The sequence below is a fragment of the Alnus glutinosa genome, chromosome 9 (assembly GCF_958979055.1).
Source record: "Alnus glutinosa chromosome 9, dhAlnGlut1.1, whole genome shotgun sequence".
Classification (NCBI taxonomy): Eukaryota; Viridiplantae; Streptophyta; class Magnoliopsida; order Fagales; family Betulaceae; genus Alnus; species Alnus glutinosa.
In genome coordinates this window covers 7,855,929-7,874,685 of record NC_084894.1, presented here as the reverse complement: position 1 = coordinate 7,874,685, position 18,757 = coordinate 7,855,929, and the positions used below count along the sequence as shown (strand labels likewise).

General features: G+C 36.9%; 1 protein-coding gene across 1 annotated transcript; it reads right to left on the bottom strand.

Annotated features, from left to right (window-relative positions):
• Nucleotides 1-1,446: 1,446 nt before the first annotated feature.
• On the bottom strand, nucleotides 1,447-18,442 carry LOC133877793 (nucleobase-ascorbate transporter 12). Its single transcript, XM_062316206.1, has 10 exons — nucleotides 17,702-18,442; nucleotides 17,251-17,348; nucleotides 16,975-17,145; nucleotides 15,856-15,956; nucleotides 6,661-6,796; nucleotides 6,436-6,486; nucleotides 5,977-6,264; nucleotides 4,556-4,790; nucleotides 3,154-3,440; nucleotides 1,447-1,967 (listed from the first exon to the last, which is right to left on the bottom strand). Exons 1-10 carry the CDS (start codon nucleotides 18,210-18,212, stop codon nucleotides 1,746-1,748), a joined length of 2,100 nt encoding a protein of 699 aa, XP_062172190.1. The 5' UTR covers nucleotides 18,213-18,442; the 3' UTR covers nucleotides 1,447-1,745.
• Nucleotides 18,443-18,757: the final 315 nt, after the last annotated feature.

Genomic DNA, 18,757 nt, shown 5'->3' with positions numbered 1-18,757 from the left:
TTAATTATATAATGGATATTCTAATACTTCCTCTTATATATGAGCTCAAACTCTACCTTAACAAGTGAGTCTCAACACATGGAATATTTAATTGAAATAGAAGATAAACTGTAAAATCAAAGTTCAAACTCAGGGATCAAGATCCTTTCTTTTTCAAGTGAAATTGTGAGAATCTATTTCGTGGTTCAAATTAGATTTTACAAATTTAATGGTGTATATGCTGTTACATCATTAAAAAAATTTAGATAACGTGACACAATGTACTCCGTTGGATGTTACCAAACCACCTTCTCACCAGTCCTTTCAACATGATTGGGAAGACCCAACGCATGATTTCATCGGGGGGTCCCTTGTAAAAGCATTTGGGTCGGGCCTTATACGTCTCAATGTGATCCACAAGATCCTTATACCCATTGTAGATGTCAATATGGTTGGTCCCTTGAAGTATGTTTTCGACTATAGAGGAGTGCTTACCGTTTAGAACTTTCATAGTTCTTAGAATTTCACATGCATATCATTTATACGTACATCTACTCGACTACACTTTGTTTGGTGTTTTGGTTGTTTGAGTTTGGAGCTTTGTTGGGGCAATAGTGGTCAGGCTTCCTCCACATGGTTTCGATACATTATCCTCCTCTTCCTGCCTTAGGGCAGCGTCGCGTGGCTGTGGCGGAGTGATGCTAGGACATGTGAGCATCATCTTGTAGTTTTCCTACAAGATGAGGTTCATGTTTTGGGAAAGTTGAAATGGTTAGGCTTCAAGTATAGCTGACAATTCATGTTAGCATGTCGAGTTCAGGTTGAGTTGACTCGTAGGTCAACCTAATATGGGTCAACCCGAACATGACCCACCTAGTTAAATGGATAAAATCCCTCTAACCTTGACACAACTCATTTTAAATAAACAGTAACCAGACACAACCTACATAACCTATTTAATAAACAGATTGTGTTGGGTTGACCCAACTCACATAACTCATTAAATAAGCAGATCGTGTTGAGTTGACCCATACGCAACCCTTTTTGACTTGTATATAAATTTGAATGCAATAATAGTCCGTGAGCCCAGCCTTGGTCCAGGCACATCACATACCAGGCCAAAGGTCATGTGCCTTCCCATTAGCCTTTGATGGCCAGCCGGGCCCTCAGTAACTGGGTACACCACTTGAGAGTTCATGTTTTTTTTCATAATTGAGAGAATCAAAGGAAAAGAAGAAGATTGATCAGTAGCCTTCACTTCATAACCCTCAGCTTTTAAATGAAAATAAAAAATCACATAAGCATACTGTAGATGAAAATACATCCTTGCTCCATGGTCACTTTCAAAAAAAAAAAAAAAACAAATCCATCATATACATGAAAGGGGTGGATTCTCAAAGTTTGCTCCAATTTGCGCAAAAAAAAAAAAAAAAAAAAAAAAAAAAAAAAAAAAAAAATAGAAAAAGAAAAAAGAAAGTCAAAAGTGGATATTCTCAATGACTCAAAACTAGATACATTGTTTATGAGCTAAAATTACAACACAAACTGATCGCTCTGGATCCTGAAATGTACAAAAATATCTCTATAAGACCTAAAGTCCCAATAAGTCTCACCGTGCAGGAAAATCAGATTTCAGAATGATACTTTATACCACACGAGCCCAAGGGACTTAGTTTTAGAATCACAAAGCAGTATAACCATTCCCTGATAATGAACTCTGCATGACAGTGACCAACTACCTCCGACCAAAAAAGCTTGCCTGCCCCTCATAGTCCAACCCATTTCACCCATCTAAAAACCCGACCAACTCTGAAGGGTAACTCATAGTCCTTCGTGACAGCAGGTTCCCTCCTTGCAGCGTCGGTTTCAGACCAAACATACACCCCGCGTTCTTGCCGACTACCCGGCACAGTATTGTCCAGAATAACTGCAACAAGGAACGCAACCACCATGTGTAATGACAGTAATGTGTTCAGGACATAGTTCACCTGCACAGAAACGATATTAACATGTTATATAGATGTTAGCAATACCTGTTATGCCAGCAAACAAAGTAAAAAGTTTGCATTTGTGAGATTCATCTGTAATAGTAGGAGATATAGGGTGGGTGGGTCCACTATTTTTCCAGTTTTTTGCTAGGGTTGATATATGCAAAAGACAAAACCAGAGCATACGTTATTGGAACCATCAATTGCATAATGCTATTGTGCAGCTAGCTCTTCACATCTATTTAGCCATATAAATTTGCAAAAGATTAAAGGTAACAGCACCAGATAAAATACTCATGACTGCCTCCAGAAAGATTGCCAAGCAGTTAAATTGATAAGAACCAATGATTAGTTGGTCCAATTAGATCAGACAGCTTCCCAAGTAAAAGAGATTAATTTCCACCTTGCCACTTCGGGTTTGTTGGGGTAAAGAGGTAGGAGAAGGCAGTGTAGAAATATATATAAAATATAAAATAAAATAATATGAAAGAGAAATAAAAGAGAGCGAAAGTGGAGAGAGAGAGACTTATGGGCTACATCTTGTATATTCACTGCATTAAACTATTTATAGAGAGACAATTAGTGAGCAAAAAACCCAAGACTAAATAAGGTAGGAAATAAACCCTAAGAAGGAAATAGAATAAAGGGGAATATTAAAATATTTTAACATAGGGAAAATATAATATTCATTAATAAAGCGCAGAGAGGCGCAACCCTAATACATAGGAAGTATACAAGAGTGCCCCTACTAAGAACGAACAGAAAATGAATTTAAAAAGTCTGCATAAGTAAAAACATTCAAGCTATGATGAGACGCTATCTAAATATATAATGTGTTAAGCAAACGCTTCATTAACATTTAAGCTATGATTAAAGACAACGGAACTAACTGCCAAACTTCCTTAGCTAGGTCATACCCAAACGACGCGCCCCAACTAGTCAACAACTCCAGCATCATTTGTGGCATAACCCACTCTAATTAGAAAATATATTCTAAATATTCTAAGATATTCTAACAGACGTGTATAATAATAATGTGGGTGGATTAGGGGCAGTGGGTATATGCATTATTAAGTTTTTTGCTATCATTCAATTGGAATTATCTTTTCAGCAGGCTAAAAGAATAGATGAGATTGACTAAATAAGAAGCACTTTCTTATTACAGAAAGATTGTAGAGAAGCATACCCCTCCATATTTGCTGCGGAAAGGCCCATGAGATGCCACAATGTAAGGCTGAAAATAACTTGGGACGGAGAAGTTGGTATTTGGAGAGATGCCATATTGCTGAAAGTAAGCTGGTATTGAAAGAGAGAAAAACAAAGCTAATCCGACTATGATAATATTCCGAGAGCTTCCAGCCTCACTATAACGTAGATTTGACAAGCCTAATGCCGTAAGCATTGCCCACATGAAGCACAATAAAGCAGCCACCATGACTTCAGGAATTGACGCTATAAATCCTCCAACTTTACCTGTGCAAGGCAAAAACGTTTTTAGGTACATACAGAATAAGAGAATAACACAAGAAACAATGAGCTTTATGCTGCAGCTTGTTTTAAACTTCAATTAATAAGAATTTCGTAATAGTAAGACCAAAAAGTGATGTCCCTACACATCACCTGTATGTACGCGTTGTTTGAGTGTCAGAGTCTCAAAGTTAAGTGACCTGCAAATTTAAATCCCGACAAACCCCCAACCTCATCTCCTTTTCTTCGGAAAACTAAATAAAAAAACGTTTGACTGCTTAATGAATGATTTGCAAGCATGATGATAAAAGTATACCAATTTGGTATATATATAGCCAACGTTAGAATCCAACATGCTAATTTGGCAAGACATCTCTTGCACAACATTTGGCAGTGTGTGTGACCTTACCAAATCATTGACTTTGTGGTATTCAAAGTTTACGTGGCACTTTAACCTCGTTTGTTTCATCAGCTCAAAAAGCTAATTAACCAAAATTACTTGATCAATTAACCCATGGCAATCTGGGTTGAGTTGTAGTCGGAACTTAAAATTTTCAGTTTCCTATAATCACTTTTCATTCAACTTAAAGACACATAAGCAGCATTAGCACAAAGAATCACCAGACAGAGGTTACAAAGCAAACCTGCCTTAGGCCCATTCTGAACGTCTCAATCTAGACCTAACCAATATGCGCATATTATGCTACAGCTAGACAAGACATGTCAGTACCCAGTTATTCATTTAGACAAACTCAAGTTGCGATTTGATTACAGCAGCAAGAACACAAACTGCAATATCATTGGAAAGACAAAAGCGGGCCAAAGAAATATGGCATATGCAATTGGTGACTGAAAAATTGCAGGAGAAATGTTCAGAGGATACCCAAATGGGTGGCAAAGGATTCATCCAAGAGACCAGTAGAATTCCGTTAGGTTTTCTAACAATGCACCCAAAGAAACAAAAGTATCATTGTAGTTACCAACCTGTGCATATACAGCTTACAGTTGATATGCTATGGTGAACATATCTATCACATACTAGACGAACAATGGCAAAAGATTTTGTATTTAGTTGCTACGTTCTTGTCAATAAAATTTGGAAACAGAAAACAAATACTCACCTACAAGGGATAAGGCTATCAGAAAGCATGCACCAAATACAACCGCTCTGCGGCTTCCCATTTTGGTCACAGCAATGGTGTGTACATTTTCAGTTAGAGAGGTGGACCCTGTTCCTGTACCCCAAAGACCAGCCAAGACACTGGAAAGACCTTCCAGACCAATCCCTCGGCTAACAACACCTGGGGTGGGAGGTCTTGATGCCACCAACAATGAAGATGCATGGTATGACCCGATCTAAGAAGTTAAAAAACAAAGCAAAATCAGAATCAGACTAGCCATATAAGTCTGCGCGGAACATCATATGAGCAGATTTATACAACAAAATGTAACAATTAATAAAAAATAAATCTTGAAATAATACATTCGTTCATCATTCTTGCGGAACTAAATATGATATGTTTGACTTATTCAGACATCAATGGGATGTTCAAGGTGATTTTATAACAGTAAAACCACATAAAAATCTGTTCGACCAGCCTAAAAATTTCCAAGGATTCTGCAGAACATGTAGAGCCGACTCAAAAACATTGCAAAATAATGACTGATTCTGTAATAACATTAGTTTCACTGTCCATTGATTAACTAAGTTTAAAATTCAAAATAAGTCAAGAAAGATGGTGTCCCTACTAGGGAAGTCCCAAAGTCGGTGTTAATGAGATTTTTAAGGACAAAATTGTGTATTCACACAAGGCTTTCCTTACAAATATATAGTTGAAAGAATTCACTTATAACCCTTGATCTTTCATCACTTTTGCAATTAGGTACTCAAACTTTAAAAAATGTCAATATTTAAATTTTTTTCAATTTCAACCCTCCGTTAGAATTTTCCATTAAATCCTATCAAAATTCTCAAAATACCCCTACTTTTCTAGGGAAAAAGAAAATACGGGTATTTTGGCTATTTTGACAAGATTTAACAAAAAATTCTAACAGATGGTTGAAATTGAAAAAAAAATTAAAGATGGATACCCTAAATTGACACTTTCTAAAGTTTGAGTACCTAATTGCAAAAGTAATGAAAAATCAGGAGTTATAAATGAAGTTCTCCCTATATAGTTTTTCAGAAGTTCTGTCAATTGTTTTCCTAGCTTCCAATTGGATTTATAATACAGCAGTTGTCAATTGTCAAGTTCAAACATTCCATCGATGCAATCAGACAGAGTTCAGTTCCCCCCCCAAGAAGGTCAGAGCCCAATACCAAAGCAAAATCCTTTGCTATACACCTTATCTATATAGAAAAGTAGACATCTCTTACTATATAGAAAGTTTAGGATCTCTCACATTTATAATTACTTCTTAGCATATTATATAAATTATGAATCCCCACAAGATGTTTTAACTGTGAACTGACAGAAAATTTAAAAGGAAATTGTAAATCTCCAAGAGAAGTGTCAATCATGAAAGTTGACAGGAAACTAACCGAATCCACTGATGAGATAATAGACACCACACACATAACAAGAGCCATTTTCCAGTGGAAGACAGGAGTACCCCATTGTAATGGATAAGGAAATCTGAACCATGGGGAAGATTTTAATGCGTGAGAAGTATCAACTCGGCAATGCTTCATCCTTGAGACATGCTTTCTGCAGTTATCAGATATTATGTTTGAGGCAGGTACATTTACATCACAACCTTTGTAATTATAGACTCCAGCTTCAGTTAGAAGGAAAGCAGCTGCCCATGTGATTGCCAGGCCCAGTGGAACCTGAGAATCAAGTAAGGATAATCACATTACATTAGAAGCGACATGCACAACATTCTTTCAAACATACACTTCTTTTTTTTCTTTCTTTTTCTTTTTTTTCCTAAGCAAACACTTTGCTATAACAATCGGAAAGAGGACGAATAGAAATATAAACATGTAATTCCAACTTACCGCATATATTAGAAATACACGATGACCAAAAACAGATATCTTTCGAAGATACTGCAGAAAGTAGGAAAACAACAAATTAGATATTTCTGGCACACAAACCAATTACAAAGAAAAGTCAGACATCATAACATTTATAGCAGAGACGAATTAAACTAAGATGATATTACAAAAGACATAAAACTCCTATAATTGAATACATATCTACAGTAGCTTCACCATACTTACAAGAGAAAAAATAATAACTAGTAATATCTGCACTGATCCAATCTCAAGACAGGTACCAACTAGTGGGAAACCATAGCTAAAAAAAGAAAGTCCAACAGCAGCAATAGTTGGGGACACAACAACTGGATTGATCAACCTGAAAAGAAAAAAGGCAAATGAACTGAGGTTTAGTTATTAGGTGTATAGTACAAAAGGCCTGACACTTAATGCAACAATTTAGAACATTATGTTTTGCACTCAACAAAGAAAGACACTGCATTTGTAAAACCAGCACTCATGCTATATGCTTTAGTCTAATATCATATAAATGCTACAAGCACAGTAATGACTCAAACAGATTCAACTGAAAATTTATGTTCCTCAAAAACTTTACAGCAGTAAAGCTATGGAAAATTCAGAAAATAGTTATTGACATTTTCCCGCGTTTAGCTTGATATAGATATTTAGTGATGCAAACAGCGAGAAGCCAATTTTATTTAATTTTATAAGTAAAGGTATTTCTATAATTTCATATTTTGGACATGAGTTATACTTTTGGTCCATTAGGGCTAATTTGGGTTTTATTATATTTTTAGTATTTTATTTGTGGATCTATTAGTTATCTAGTTTGGACTTACTAGTCCAAGTCTTATTAGTGTTAGGTTTTAATTTTCTATAAATACTAGTATAACCCTTTCCTTTGAAGGGGGAGAAAAACTAGTTTTATGAAAACTTTGCAGCAAATATACTTATTGAAAAAGGTTTGTGTGACGCAAACCTTCTCTAAACTGTGATGCCAAGAAAACCTGAAACTAGGTGTGATTGCTAGAACAATCTTCTTCTTATTATAATTTTCTTCTTAATTTCAATTATTTTAATCCAATTCCAGTAAATCTATAAATGAATTATGTTCTCGTCTTTCCCTAAAAATCCAGACCTCAAAACCCCAAACTACCCATCCATCAGATAACTTCTTAAATACAAAAATAAAAAAATAAAAACACTATAGTCTGATTACTGTTCAAAGCACAGTACGTTCCCTATTTTGTCTTCAAACCAAATCTGCTTCCTTATCCCATTACGAATATTAAGTTCTCCAATAATTCCAGATGTTTCCACCACAGAACCCCAACCCAAACAACCCTAATTTCTCTCAAACATTTTTGTCCTATATCAGTTTCATTATCAGAGCCCTTTGTCCTTCGTTATTTAGTGAGCAACAAACATATAGCTTCCAGGTCAACCCGCAAGAGAAACTCTCAAAGAGGCAGAAATAATCTCCCTCTTCTAACCACCAATTACCCTAGCTGTTCGCCAGAGACCCCCAGGCAATTGCCAGCCCTTATGTAACACATCAATTGGGAGAAGCTGGAGCTGGAGTGTGAAGATATCTGGTCTGTTAGAAGGCAGCTGAGAATTAGTTAGTAGTTATGATAGTTGCTTCTTGTATTGTATAAATAGGAGGGAAAGGGATGGGTTTGGGATGCTGAATGTAATTGGTTCTTTGGAACTTTGGAGGCTCTTGGCACCTCGAATGCCAAGGTTGTGGAGACTAGCCATCTCGAATCGGCTCTTTCAATAAAAGTTCATTCACCTTCTTCATCTCTTCTTCTTCATTTCTACATCTTTTCCATTTTCTCCATTTCATTCAAGTATTTCCTTAGGTGATAACAAGAGTGTTACACCTTATTGGCTTTTGGTAACCCTCAGCCAGCTGGGTGGCCCCTGTGGCCAAAGATCACCTTTGAATGTCAAAGTTACTGTTACGGGCCTGCGTTTGGGATTGTGTTTGTGAGTGAGTGATGTGTTTGGTGAGGGGCAAAGCCGCAGGATCGGTCTTCCTGGGTTTACCTATGGTGAAGGTGCTGAATGGATATGGGGTATTTGAGGTACCCCTACCTCCTACAACTTTAGAAGTCATTTGTTGGTAAATTTCGGCATGCTTTATTTCTCCTCAACACCCATTATTAATAGGGTGTAAACAAACATAGAAAGAATACAGAAATAACCTATTCTAGGGAAAGTATAATTCCCTTATTTGCTCTCCTATAAATCTGCTGCAAATCTGCTGCTAATTGGGAAATATAATCCCTTATTCTTAGGCTGCTATTGGGGGATAACAACCCCTTATTTCTAGGAACTTCCTAACCCAAAATCGTGCTCCCCAAGTACACGATTTCCTCCCTTACATTCCATATATGTCTCGGCCGCCACTAGGGTTTTGTTTCGCCTAGTATAGGTACGTAACAGTTACTAATGAAATATATAAGAAAACGAATCATCTCTTACCTATCAACAAAAAATAGAGAAATGCTTGGTTGTACACTCTCATCCCACTCCTATCCCACCCTTGTCTACGTGGACCAATAATATTGTTAAAAAAATAGGGTCCCACTATACTCTCTCTACTATCTCTCACATTATTAGTCCAAGTACACAAGGGTGGGATATTAGTGGGATGAGAGTGTACAACCAAGCATTTCTCCAAAAAATATATAAGAAAACGAATCATTTTCTTTCAAATGTTGTCCACTAAAAATATGTTCACCAAAAATTTATTATCTGCAAGGCAGACAGAGCCTTAGATAAACCATGACCTTTCCAAGAAAAGATTGGGAATAAAAGCACAATAAGATCTTCAAATTAGGGTGTGCCATCCCAATATTAAGATCGACATTAGAATGAGAAACCTTTAATGGACAAGAAGAAAGATCAAACAATATCTCTAAGCAATTACTCCTCCGCAAAAGTCATTTTAGAATAAAATATGCAAGCCAAGCTAACAAGTGGTCTCTAGACTACCTACAGCAAATTACTTTAATTCTATTAAATTCGACCATAAACATGAGTCACAATTTCTGTAGTAAGTTTTATATATATAAGTAAATTAGTCTTATTAAAAGGGCATAGGGGCGCAACCCAAGTATACAGGAAGTATGCAAGAGAGACCCAATTAGGAAAAAGAAAAAGAACAGAAATCTAGAAATTCTAGAAAAAAATTTGATGAGTATTTTTTTTTTTTTTTGATGAGTAAGAAATTCTAGAAAATTAGAAGAGTGAGAACTATTGTGAGCAGGCATCCTAACATAACGAGATCTAAACACAATTTCAGTAACAAGTATCCACAATTTAAAAGTAAAGCGGACTATTAGAGGGTTAGTTTCCCTTCGCCAACAGCCAGTTCATGGGAGTCCAACGTTTCTTCAGTGCACTCATGGAGTTATCAATGAATGTGGATCCTAAATCCATTAAAAAGGGTTTAGTAAATGATAGGAACCCAAGGGTTTCTATCGCTTGAAAATTAGAAAATAAAATAAAAAATGGACAAATCGACCGCTTGGATGTGATCCGACCTCCAATTAATACTTCAAGGGAATCAACCTCCAATTGTTGCACAAGGCAAGTGATGTTTTTAACTGATTGAATTGCCATACGGCATCTATATCATTTTTATAGAGATTATTGTAGCTTATTCTAGGAAAATAATTATTATAGAATAATGCCTAAAATATTATGCAATCATTATAATTATGGAAAATATTAGGAGAATATTAGGGCAAAATATTATGGGGATGTTTTGGGATCCTATCAGTAAAAGCTAATCAAAATAAGTTCTCAAGTTATATGAAGGATTTTATATTTCCACCAGCCCTTTAACAGGTCAAACTAACTCACTTTAAAGGCTGACTGCAGACATCACACAGGTTAGCTAACCAATTGATGCCAAAGGCTCACTTTTGCGAAACCAGAACTTCTCATGTATCCTAAAGGTTTTATGGACTCGAATGATGAAGTAAAAAATGACAAGAAAACCTGCATATGGTTCAAAGCCTTTCTTTGCCTTTTTTCCTATGCAATGGTTAGTTAGAATTGTTCGTTTTTACATTTAGGGTGCATTTGGGATTGCGGTTTCAATAAGTGCGATTTTAAAAAACACAATTTTTAACATAAACTTGGTAAAGACAAGGAAGAATAAGGCCAGTTTTGTGGTATGTGGCATCCACCAAAAGCCAACAGATATTTATCTCTAGTTATCCAGTTTATGTTAAAGAGCTTATTCTATACACTAAACAAAATTATATTGTACCCAGAGGAAATTAGATTTAATTTTGATTCATGAATGCACATATTGCCTTGTGGGATTTTCTCTCTTCTTGTCTTTATTCTCCCTTTCTGTGCTACTTTTCACTATACTGTTCATACAGCACTGACTGCCGCAAATTTCACCTTGTTCTTCTCCTTTTCAAACCCAAGTCATAGCCCTTCTCTTTACACTTTAAAACCTAGAAAACCTAAGTTCTCCCACATTTTTAGCCAACAAATAGTCCATCATTTCAAACCTAAATTATGTCAACTAGCTGACCCCATAAAATTTCAGCAATCAGCGTTCTTCAAGTTTTAGCACTGTTTGTCTTTACACTCAATCCTTCCACAGTCTAATTCAATCTACAAACCATAAGCCCCTTCTTCTAAAATCCCTAGCCCTAATCCCATAAGTTTCAAACCTAATGACTCACCATACAAACAATAAAAGGTGGGGGTCACCTAATCCACATAACCCGACATCACCCAAGTCACCCAATGCTAATAGTTTGCACCCTAAGTTGGCCTAATCACACACTAAATCAAACCAAAAAGAATCCACTTAATAAAGCCACAATGGATCAAATAAAGCAACAGCATTTTTTTGCCCACAAGTTAACCAAGCCAACAAACCAACGGGAAGCCCAATCCACAAACTCAAGAAGTCAAAGCCTTGGTTTACTCAATCAGCTCGCAGGTTTCTAGTGTAACTTATCCATATTGAATGGGTTTTCAATTCAGCATGCAAATTTTAAGTCAGTCATTTATAACACTCTCGCCTACACTCTTCTTAACAACAGGAAGACTTAATCCCCTTTAATACACAAGAAATACATATGTTATAGTTTATTTCACAATTCACCAACACCCTTCTTAAACTACATAGACTTTATCCATTTAAGCATGGAGAATGTGAGATAGATGACAATATGGTAACAAAGCATACCCTATAGAGCCTTGTTTAATGTGGTGCATTTGGAAAGAAAGGAAAAGGGAATACTCGAAGTTTCGAAGTTTGTGAGAAGATGAGTTCTAAGCTACAGCTGTGTTTCCTTAAAATCAAACTTGGAGTGATTCTCTATTAACGCCCTCCTCAATATCTCTATCTTTGTAGATTTTGCTCTCTTTCCTCGTTTTTATCTTGTTGGGTGTTTTTCTCTTATAACTTCATGTGTACTTAGGTTACGCCCCTTACACTTTTAATGAATATGCTTTACTTGAAAAAAAAAAAAAAACACACCCTATAGAGTATACTAGTCTACTGTATCAGTTTTACGATCTATATAATTGAATTGTGAGGGGAAGAGAGGTAACTTTCCCCCCTTTTGATAAACTCTAATCTTAACATGGTATCAGAACTTTACCATCATCACCAACCATTCTCCATCTTCTCTTCCATATACCTTGCGATCAACTCTTGCAACCCCATTACAGGTTTACTTTACTCATCTGCAGCCACCGGCTCCTATGCCACCACCATCTTCCTTACCATTTGTGGATCCAATATCAACCGTTGCATCAAAATCTGTCTATTGCTCTCCAAAAACATACATGCTCTTGTGACACTAAACATCTTATAAATTACTTTGTATCTTCCCATTCTTTATCTTCTTCCTTTTTCAGTTTGAGCGCTGCTAGGGGTATTATAGCTTTTCCTACAAGCCCTTGACGTGGCACCAGTACTAATGATGCCAATCATTTCACTGCCACTGCCTTCCATAGAGACCCATGGCCTAGCCATAGGTGCCACTCTATGGGTCTCTAACCATTGAGACCCATGGCCTGGTTGTGGGTCTGTGAGCATTGAGCTAACGTGGTTGAATATGGGGATGTGGGAAAAAAGGGTTAGGGCTGTGTGGTGAATCTAGGACTAACGTGGTAACTGTCACGTGGATCACCATGTTAGTTTGTAAGGGGCTTGTAATAAAAGTTTTAGTACCTCAAACATTTTCCTTCCAGTTTAACTCTCAGTTCACTTCTATCTCTAATCATGAGATGGTAAAGGATGCACTATCTAATCTATATTGGAAGAAAGGTATGGAAATGGAAATTGATGCTCTCCACCATAATTTTTTTTGATAAGTAAAAATTAAGGGGTGTTGGTTTCAAGGATTTTCATGGGCTGAAGCTCTTAAAGGTTTCTGGGTGTTTTTTAGTAAGCAATCAATTGGGTGCAAATGGGTGTACACTGTTAAAGTTAATTTGGATGGTTTTGTTGAGCTTTTGAAGGCACGGTTGGTTGCTAAACAATACACACGATCCTATAGAATTGATTATAATGAGACACTTTCACTGGCGGCCAAGATCTCTTCTATCTGGGTGTATTGCTCTTGCCGCTAATCCTGGCCGGCCTTTGTTGTAGTTGGATGTTAAAATGTTTTCCTTCATGGTGACTTCCTGGAGGAAGTCTACATGGAGCAACTACCTAGATTTATTGCTCAAGGGGAGTATCAAGATTTTATCAACAAGTTAAGAAGGCTCTATACAACTTGAAACAATTGCCAAAAGCATGATATTGTTACATCCAGGTAGAGCTCAAGGGGAGTATCAAGATAGTATCAACAAGTTAAGAGGGCTCTATACAAGTTAAAACAATTACCAAAAGCATGATATTGTTACATCCAAGTAGAAAAGGTTTTGCAGCACATGTTTCAAATCAAAGACTTAAGCAAACTTTGATACTTTCTTGGTATTAAAGTCGCTCGGTCTAAAAAGGGTACTTTAGTTTGTTGGGAAAACTGATATCCCAACTCAATATGTTCCCATGGACCAGAATCACAAATTTGTGAAGGATGAGGAATTATTTGAAGGCCCTGGTAGAAATCATTGACTAGTTCGAAAGCTGAATTATCTTACCTATTACTAGACCAGATATCTCCTTTTTTTTTTTCTTTTTCCAGATATCTCATATGCAATCAATGTCGTGAGTATGTCCTTAGAAGCTCCTAGAATTCCACATTAAGATGTTGTTACTCGTATCATCCATTAAGTGAACCCCTAGTCTTGAACCAATTTATAGGTTGAATGGGCATCTTAGAATAGAAGGCTTCACTTATGTTGATTGGGCAGGCTCTCCTTCATATAGAAAACTACTTCTGTGTATTATTCATTTTTGGAAAGTAATTTCGCTACATGGGAGAGTAAGACACAGACGGTAGTAGCACAATCTAGCGCAAAAGCCAACTATAGGGAAATTAATCATACCGTTAGTGAGTTAACATGGTAACAACATCTTGTGATAATGAAGCCGCTATTCATATCGCCTCAAATCTTATATTTCATGAGTAGACCAAGTACATTAAAATTGATTGTCACTTCATTCAGGATAAGACATTGACAGTTATGAAGTCTGAAGATCAACTTGCACACATGTTCACAAAGTCTTCAGATTGTAGTCAATAAGAATTTATTTGTTCCAAGTTGGACTTATATTATATATATATGCTCGAGTTTGAAAAGGGATTGTGAGAATATGAGATGGATGGCATTATGATAACAAAGTATAACCTAATGGGAGCACTAGTCTATTGTATGATTTTAACAATTTATATAATTGAACCATCTTTTTGATAAGTAATCGACAATATCAATAAAAGCGTAAGGGGCCCCTAAGTACATAGAAAGTATACAAAATGAAACACCTAGCTAGAAGGAGAAAAAGAATAAGGAAATCACTATAACTAATTGCCAAAGGAGACACATAAGCAATTGTCTACAGATACAAAGTTTTGAAGAATAAAGATTTAATCTCCTCCAAAGTCCTCTCCCGGTCCTCAAAACTTTTGGCATTCCTTTCCCTCAATAAACACCATAAAAAGAACGTAGGCACCATCTTCCACACAGCAGCACTCCACGGATTGCAAGAAGTCCACCAAGTATACAGATTGACTACACGTCTAGGCATAGCCCAAGGCAGTCCAAAACAACTGAAAAAGGCAATCAAAATGGCATAAGCCAAATCACAGTGAAAAAAAAGATGGACAACGAAACTCCCCATTCCTCTTACACATGCAATATATGCCCACCACAATGACGTGCCGCTTTCTAAGGTTATCCATAGTAAGGATCTTACCTAGAGATGCTGACCATGCAAAAAAGGCTACTTACAAAAAAGCCTGAGTCCGCCACACACTTTTCCAAGGGAAGTGACATCTTTCACCATAAACCAATAAGCAATAGAAGGATTTAACCTTAAACAACCCCTTTTTGGAGGAGACCCACCCCAATTTATCTTCACTTCCTCGTTTCACTCTAACTGAGTACAACATCCAGAAAAATGAGGCAAATACATCCACCTCCCAATCATTAGCCGTTTTAGCAAAGCTTACATCTACTGGTTGGAACCACCATGAAACTCCAAGTGAGCCGCAACAAAGGTATCCTCTGCACAAGCAATACCAAATAAATCTGGAAAAGCCTCCTTTAAGGCCACATCCCCACACCACTGATCATGCCAAAACTTCAATTTATATAATTGAACCATGAGAGGTAGAGAGATAACTTTTCCTCTCTTTTGATAAACCCTAATCTTAACAAAGCAATCAAGTTACTCAAAGACTACACTATGTTACATTGGAAGTATCACACTCAAATCCTGTGACATGAATGGTACAGACATGGGTCAACGACCCACAAAACCAAGTCAAAAGTATTCCTCAATTGAAAAATGGCTTGCTATGATGAGTGTTTGCAATCTAGAGAAGCACCCATTTTGCAACCTTTTCAGATAAACTTGATATCCAATTCAACATTCGTCACACAACTCACAAAAGGACGTTTATGGCCATTAGACCAAGAGTGAATGGGTAAAACTATAATCTTAGATCCCAATGGAAACTATCCCTCATATTTTAAGCTCACGTGTGATCAACATATTTTTTTTTTTTATAAGTAATAAGCTCATGTGTGATCAACATAATTGGTTAAATGAATATACCAAAATATCAGAAACAGTTACCAACAAACGACTCACAGCTTTAAGCAATTAGTTCATCAATACAATTAAAGCAACGTATCCTAATCCCACTTCAAGCTTCCAACAGTTACTGATTCTTGCTTAGTAAATGGAATGGCAAGCATTTGCTAACAATGAATTATCAAAGGTCAAGAGCTATAAAGATGCTGGAATCATACCTCAATAATACAGACATAAGTCCACTATATCCAAGTATTGCTTGAAAAGCTGAACCTATGATTATAGCCCCCTGTAGCTCCTTCATAATATGCTTAAATTTCTGCATGTTAAATGATTCTCTCAAGTCTTTCAAAAATTCAACAGAGTAAAAGTGCTTGCTCTAATTTAAGATCATTTTAGCGAAAATAAAGGAACCAGCATGTAGAAAAAAATTTGAAAAAAGAAATTGAATTGCAAAATAAATGGAATGGTAAAGATGTTTTTTGGTAGTTAGGCTGCTAAATGTACTACAACTAAGCATGTCCATATAATTGCATGTTTATAGATCACAGGTGATGAGTTACTAAATACTTTTGAGGCACATTTATTTGATTGTTAACTAGAGATAGTCACATAGCATTTGTAACAACTTGAGCATTACTGATTAGCTTATACCATCTAAATAAATGCTAAACAAAGAAGTTAGGAAAAGTTTGATGATGATTCCATTAGTTAATAACACTTTTCAGCTTATTTTTTGTGCAAACACTTAAAGCATTTTACCATGTAGTGTGGACTATTAAATCTTAAATAGTTGGTGAACATGATTGATTCACTGAGAGAGAAAGAGACGGAGATTCTCTAAAATGGCTACTGTTTTCTTCTTGTTATTGAGGACAGCTTTGTAATTGATTGAGATATAAAAATAATTTCTCTTTGTCCTTGTTCAGTCATTGAACCCTCTTGACAAATGCCAACAGATCTAGAAACATCCAATTTGCACCATCAGGCTCTGAAAACAGTATGATTTAAACATTTAAGTAGAGGTATCCAGACATTAAGAAACAAGCTGAGCAAACATCTGTGACATAGCAGAATACAGGTAGGCCTATGCTGTAGCCATCAGTAAATTATTCTATATCCTTTGTTGTGATTCAACTAGATGAGTTTATGAATTCATTCTATCTATCCACCAATTTGATAATGTATACATGCATAAATATACATGTATTGTATATGTGTATGTGTGTGTGTGTATATAGCTAGATAATATAATGGGACTAAATGGTGACGAACATAAAAGGACAGTGATGAACTTCTATATTTAACTACACCAAAGCATGATAAGAGGAGCTTACATTTCCATTGACTCCTTGAAACTCTGGGGAATTGATTATTGCCAACACAGGAGCCAGGAAAACAAACGATGGACCCTGTATCAAGGGCAACCTTGACCCAAAAGACGTATGCAGAAGTGTGGTTACTCCCGACACAAAGAGCACCGTTGATACCACATTTGAAGTATCCTCCTAAAACCCACTAAATCCAATCAGACCAAGCAACCCACAAAAATCTTTACTTTTCTTACTAAACAAATAAATATTATAGAAGTTGTAGAAGTTGTAGCTACTCACATAAGTTCCACCCATTGCAGGAACAATTACCAGCGGAATGAGAATCAACGAACCCAAAATCGAAATATAATGCTGGAACCCATATAGACCAATGGGAACTGAAAATTTGTAGAAACAAAAATAAGCCAATACAACATATCCATGCACTCGAAAAAAAATAATCACCTTTGTTTTCTACTTCAACAACTTGTAACTACCACCAATAAACCAATAAAAAGATAATTCGTTTCATAATTATCCATAAACTATATAAAAATCACTTATTTTCTCTCAAAATATCGAATTACGACAATAAGCGAGGAGAAACCACACCCACCCACCCCCCCAAAAAAAAAATAATAATAATAAATAGTAAAAAATAAATTCAAAAAAAAATAACACATTTTATCTATGAATATCAAATATAGTAAAGCAGACCTGAGACCAGTAAACAAACAAGTAGGAGACTCACCAAGACCAGGGCTATCTCTGAGCTCATACTTCATATGCGCGTGCCTACCCACAAAATCATCATCATCCACACTCTGTGGCAACACATCAACCACTTCCTCGCTCCTCACCGGCCTCCGCGACGCCTGGTCCGTGGGCCCGCCCTGGGCCTGACCGTTCTGGCCCGAGCTCTTCGGCGGCCCATCCGAGTCCCTCCGTTTCTTCACCGTCCGATCCTTATCCGTCTGCGGCGGGGTCGGAACAACCTTCTCGCTCTCCCGCTCACCGTTCACGGCCCGAGGCCGACCCGCTTCGAGATCCGGCTGCGCCGTGTCGGGCTCTCTGGCCTTTGGCTGCGGCGGTTGAGGCGAAGGAGCTACAACCTGGCCGGAATCGCTGGCATTGGTCTCGCCGGAGAACTTTGGCCGGAACCCGGTCCGCTTGGCCCACGAAGAAGGCGGCATTGCAGATGACTCCGGCACCGGCGGCCACGGACCTGGACGTTCGCGGGTTTTCGGGTCGGAGTTCGACATTTTGACAACGAAAACCAGTGGTATCTATCGCATAGCTCAACAACAATGCGAACGCAGTTACGCAGATCTGATCTCTCCGGTTAGAGCTTCGAGTTAGTGCACAAAGTCCAACGAATGAAGCTCCAAGATTTTCCACAACCTAGAGCTAGAGAGAGAGTTGGGGTGTGAGAGTTAGTGCAGAGAGAGAGAGAGAGTGAGAGTAAAAGCCAAAAGGTAGACTACAAGTTAGTGGTGGAGGTGCTAAAACCGCGTCTTATTTATTTATTTATTTATTTAGTTTACTTTCTATTTTTGTTTTTAAAATTAATGTCTTTCTGGCTTTTCCAAAATAATTGGAAAAATGTGGCTGATTTATGATTTTAATATTTTATGTTGCTGCATATGTTTCTCTGTATAACTATTTAAAAAAAAAAAAAAAAATCTAACCAGAATTTGGTTGGATTTTGTCAAAAATTAAAAAAAAAAAAAAAAAATTATTCTCAATATTATAAAGACAATAAATACTTGACCTTTGATGAAATATGTTTTAGCCGGTCTTGACCAGT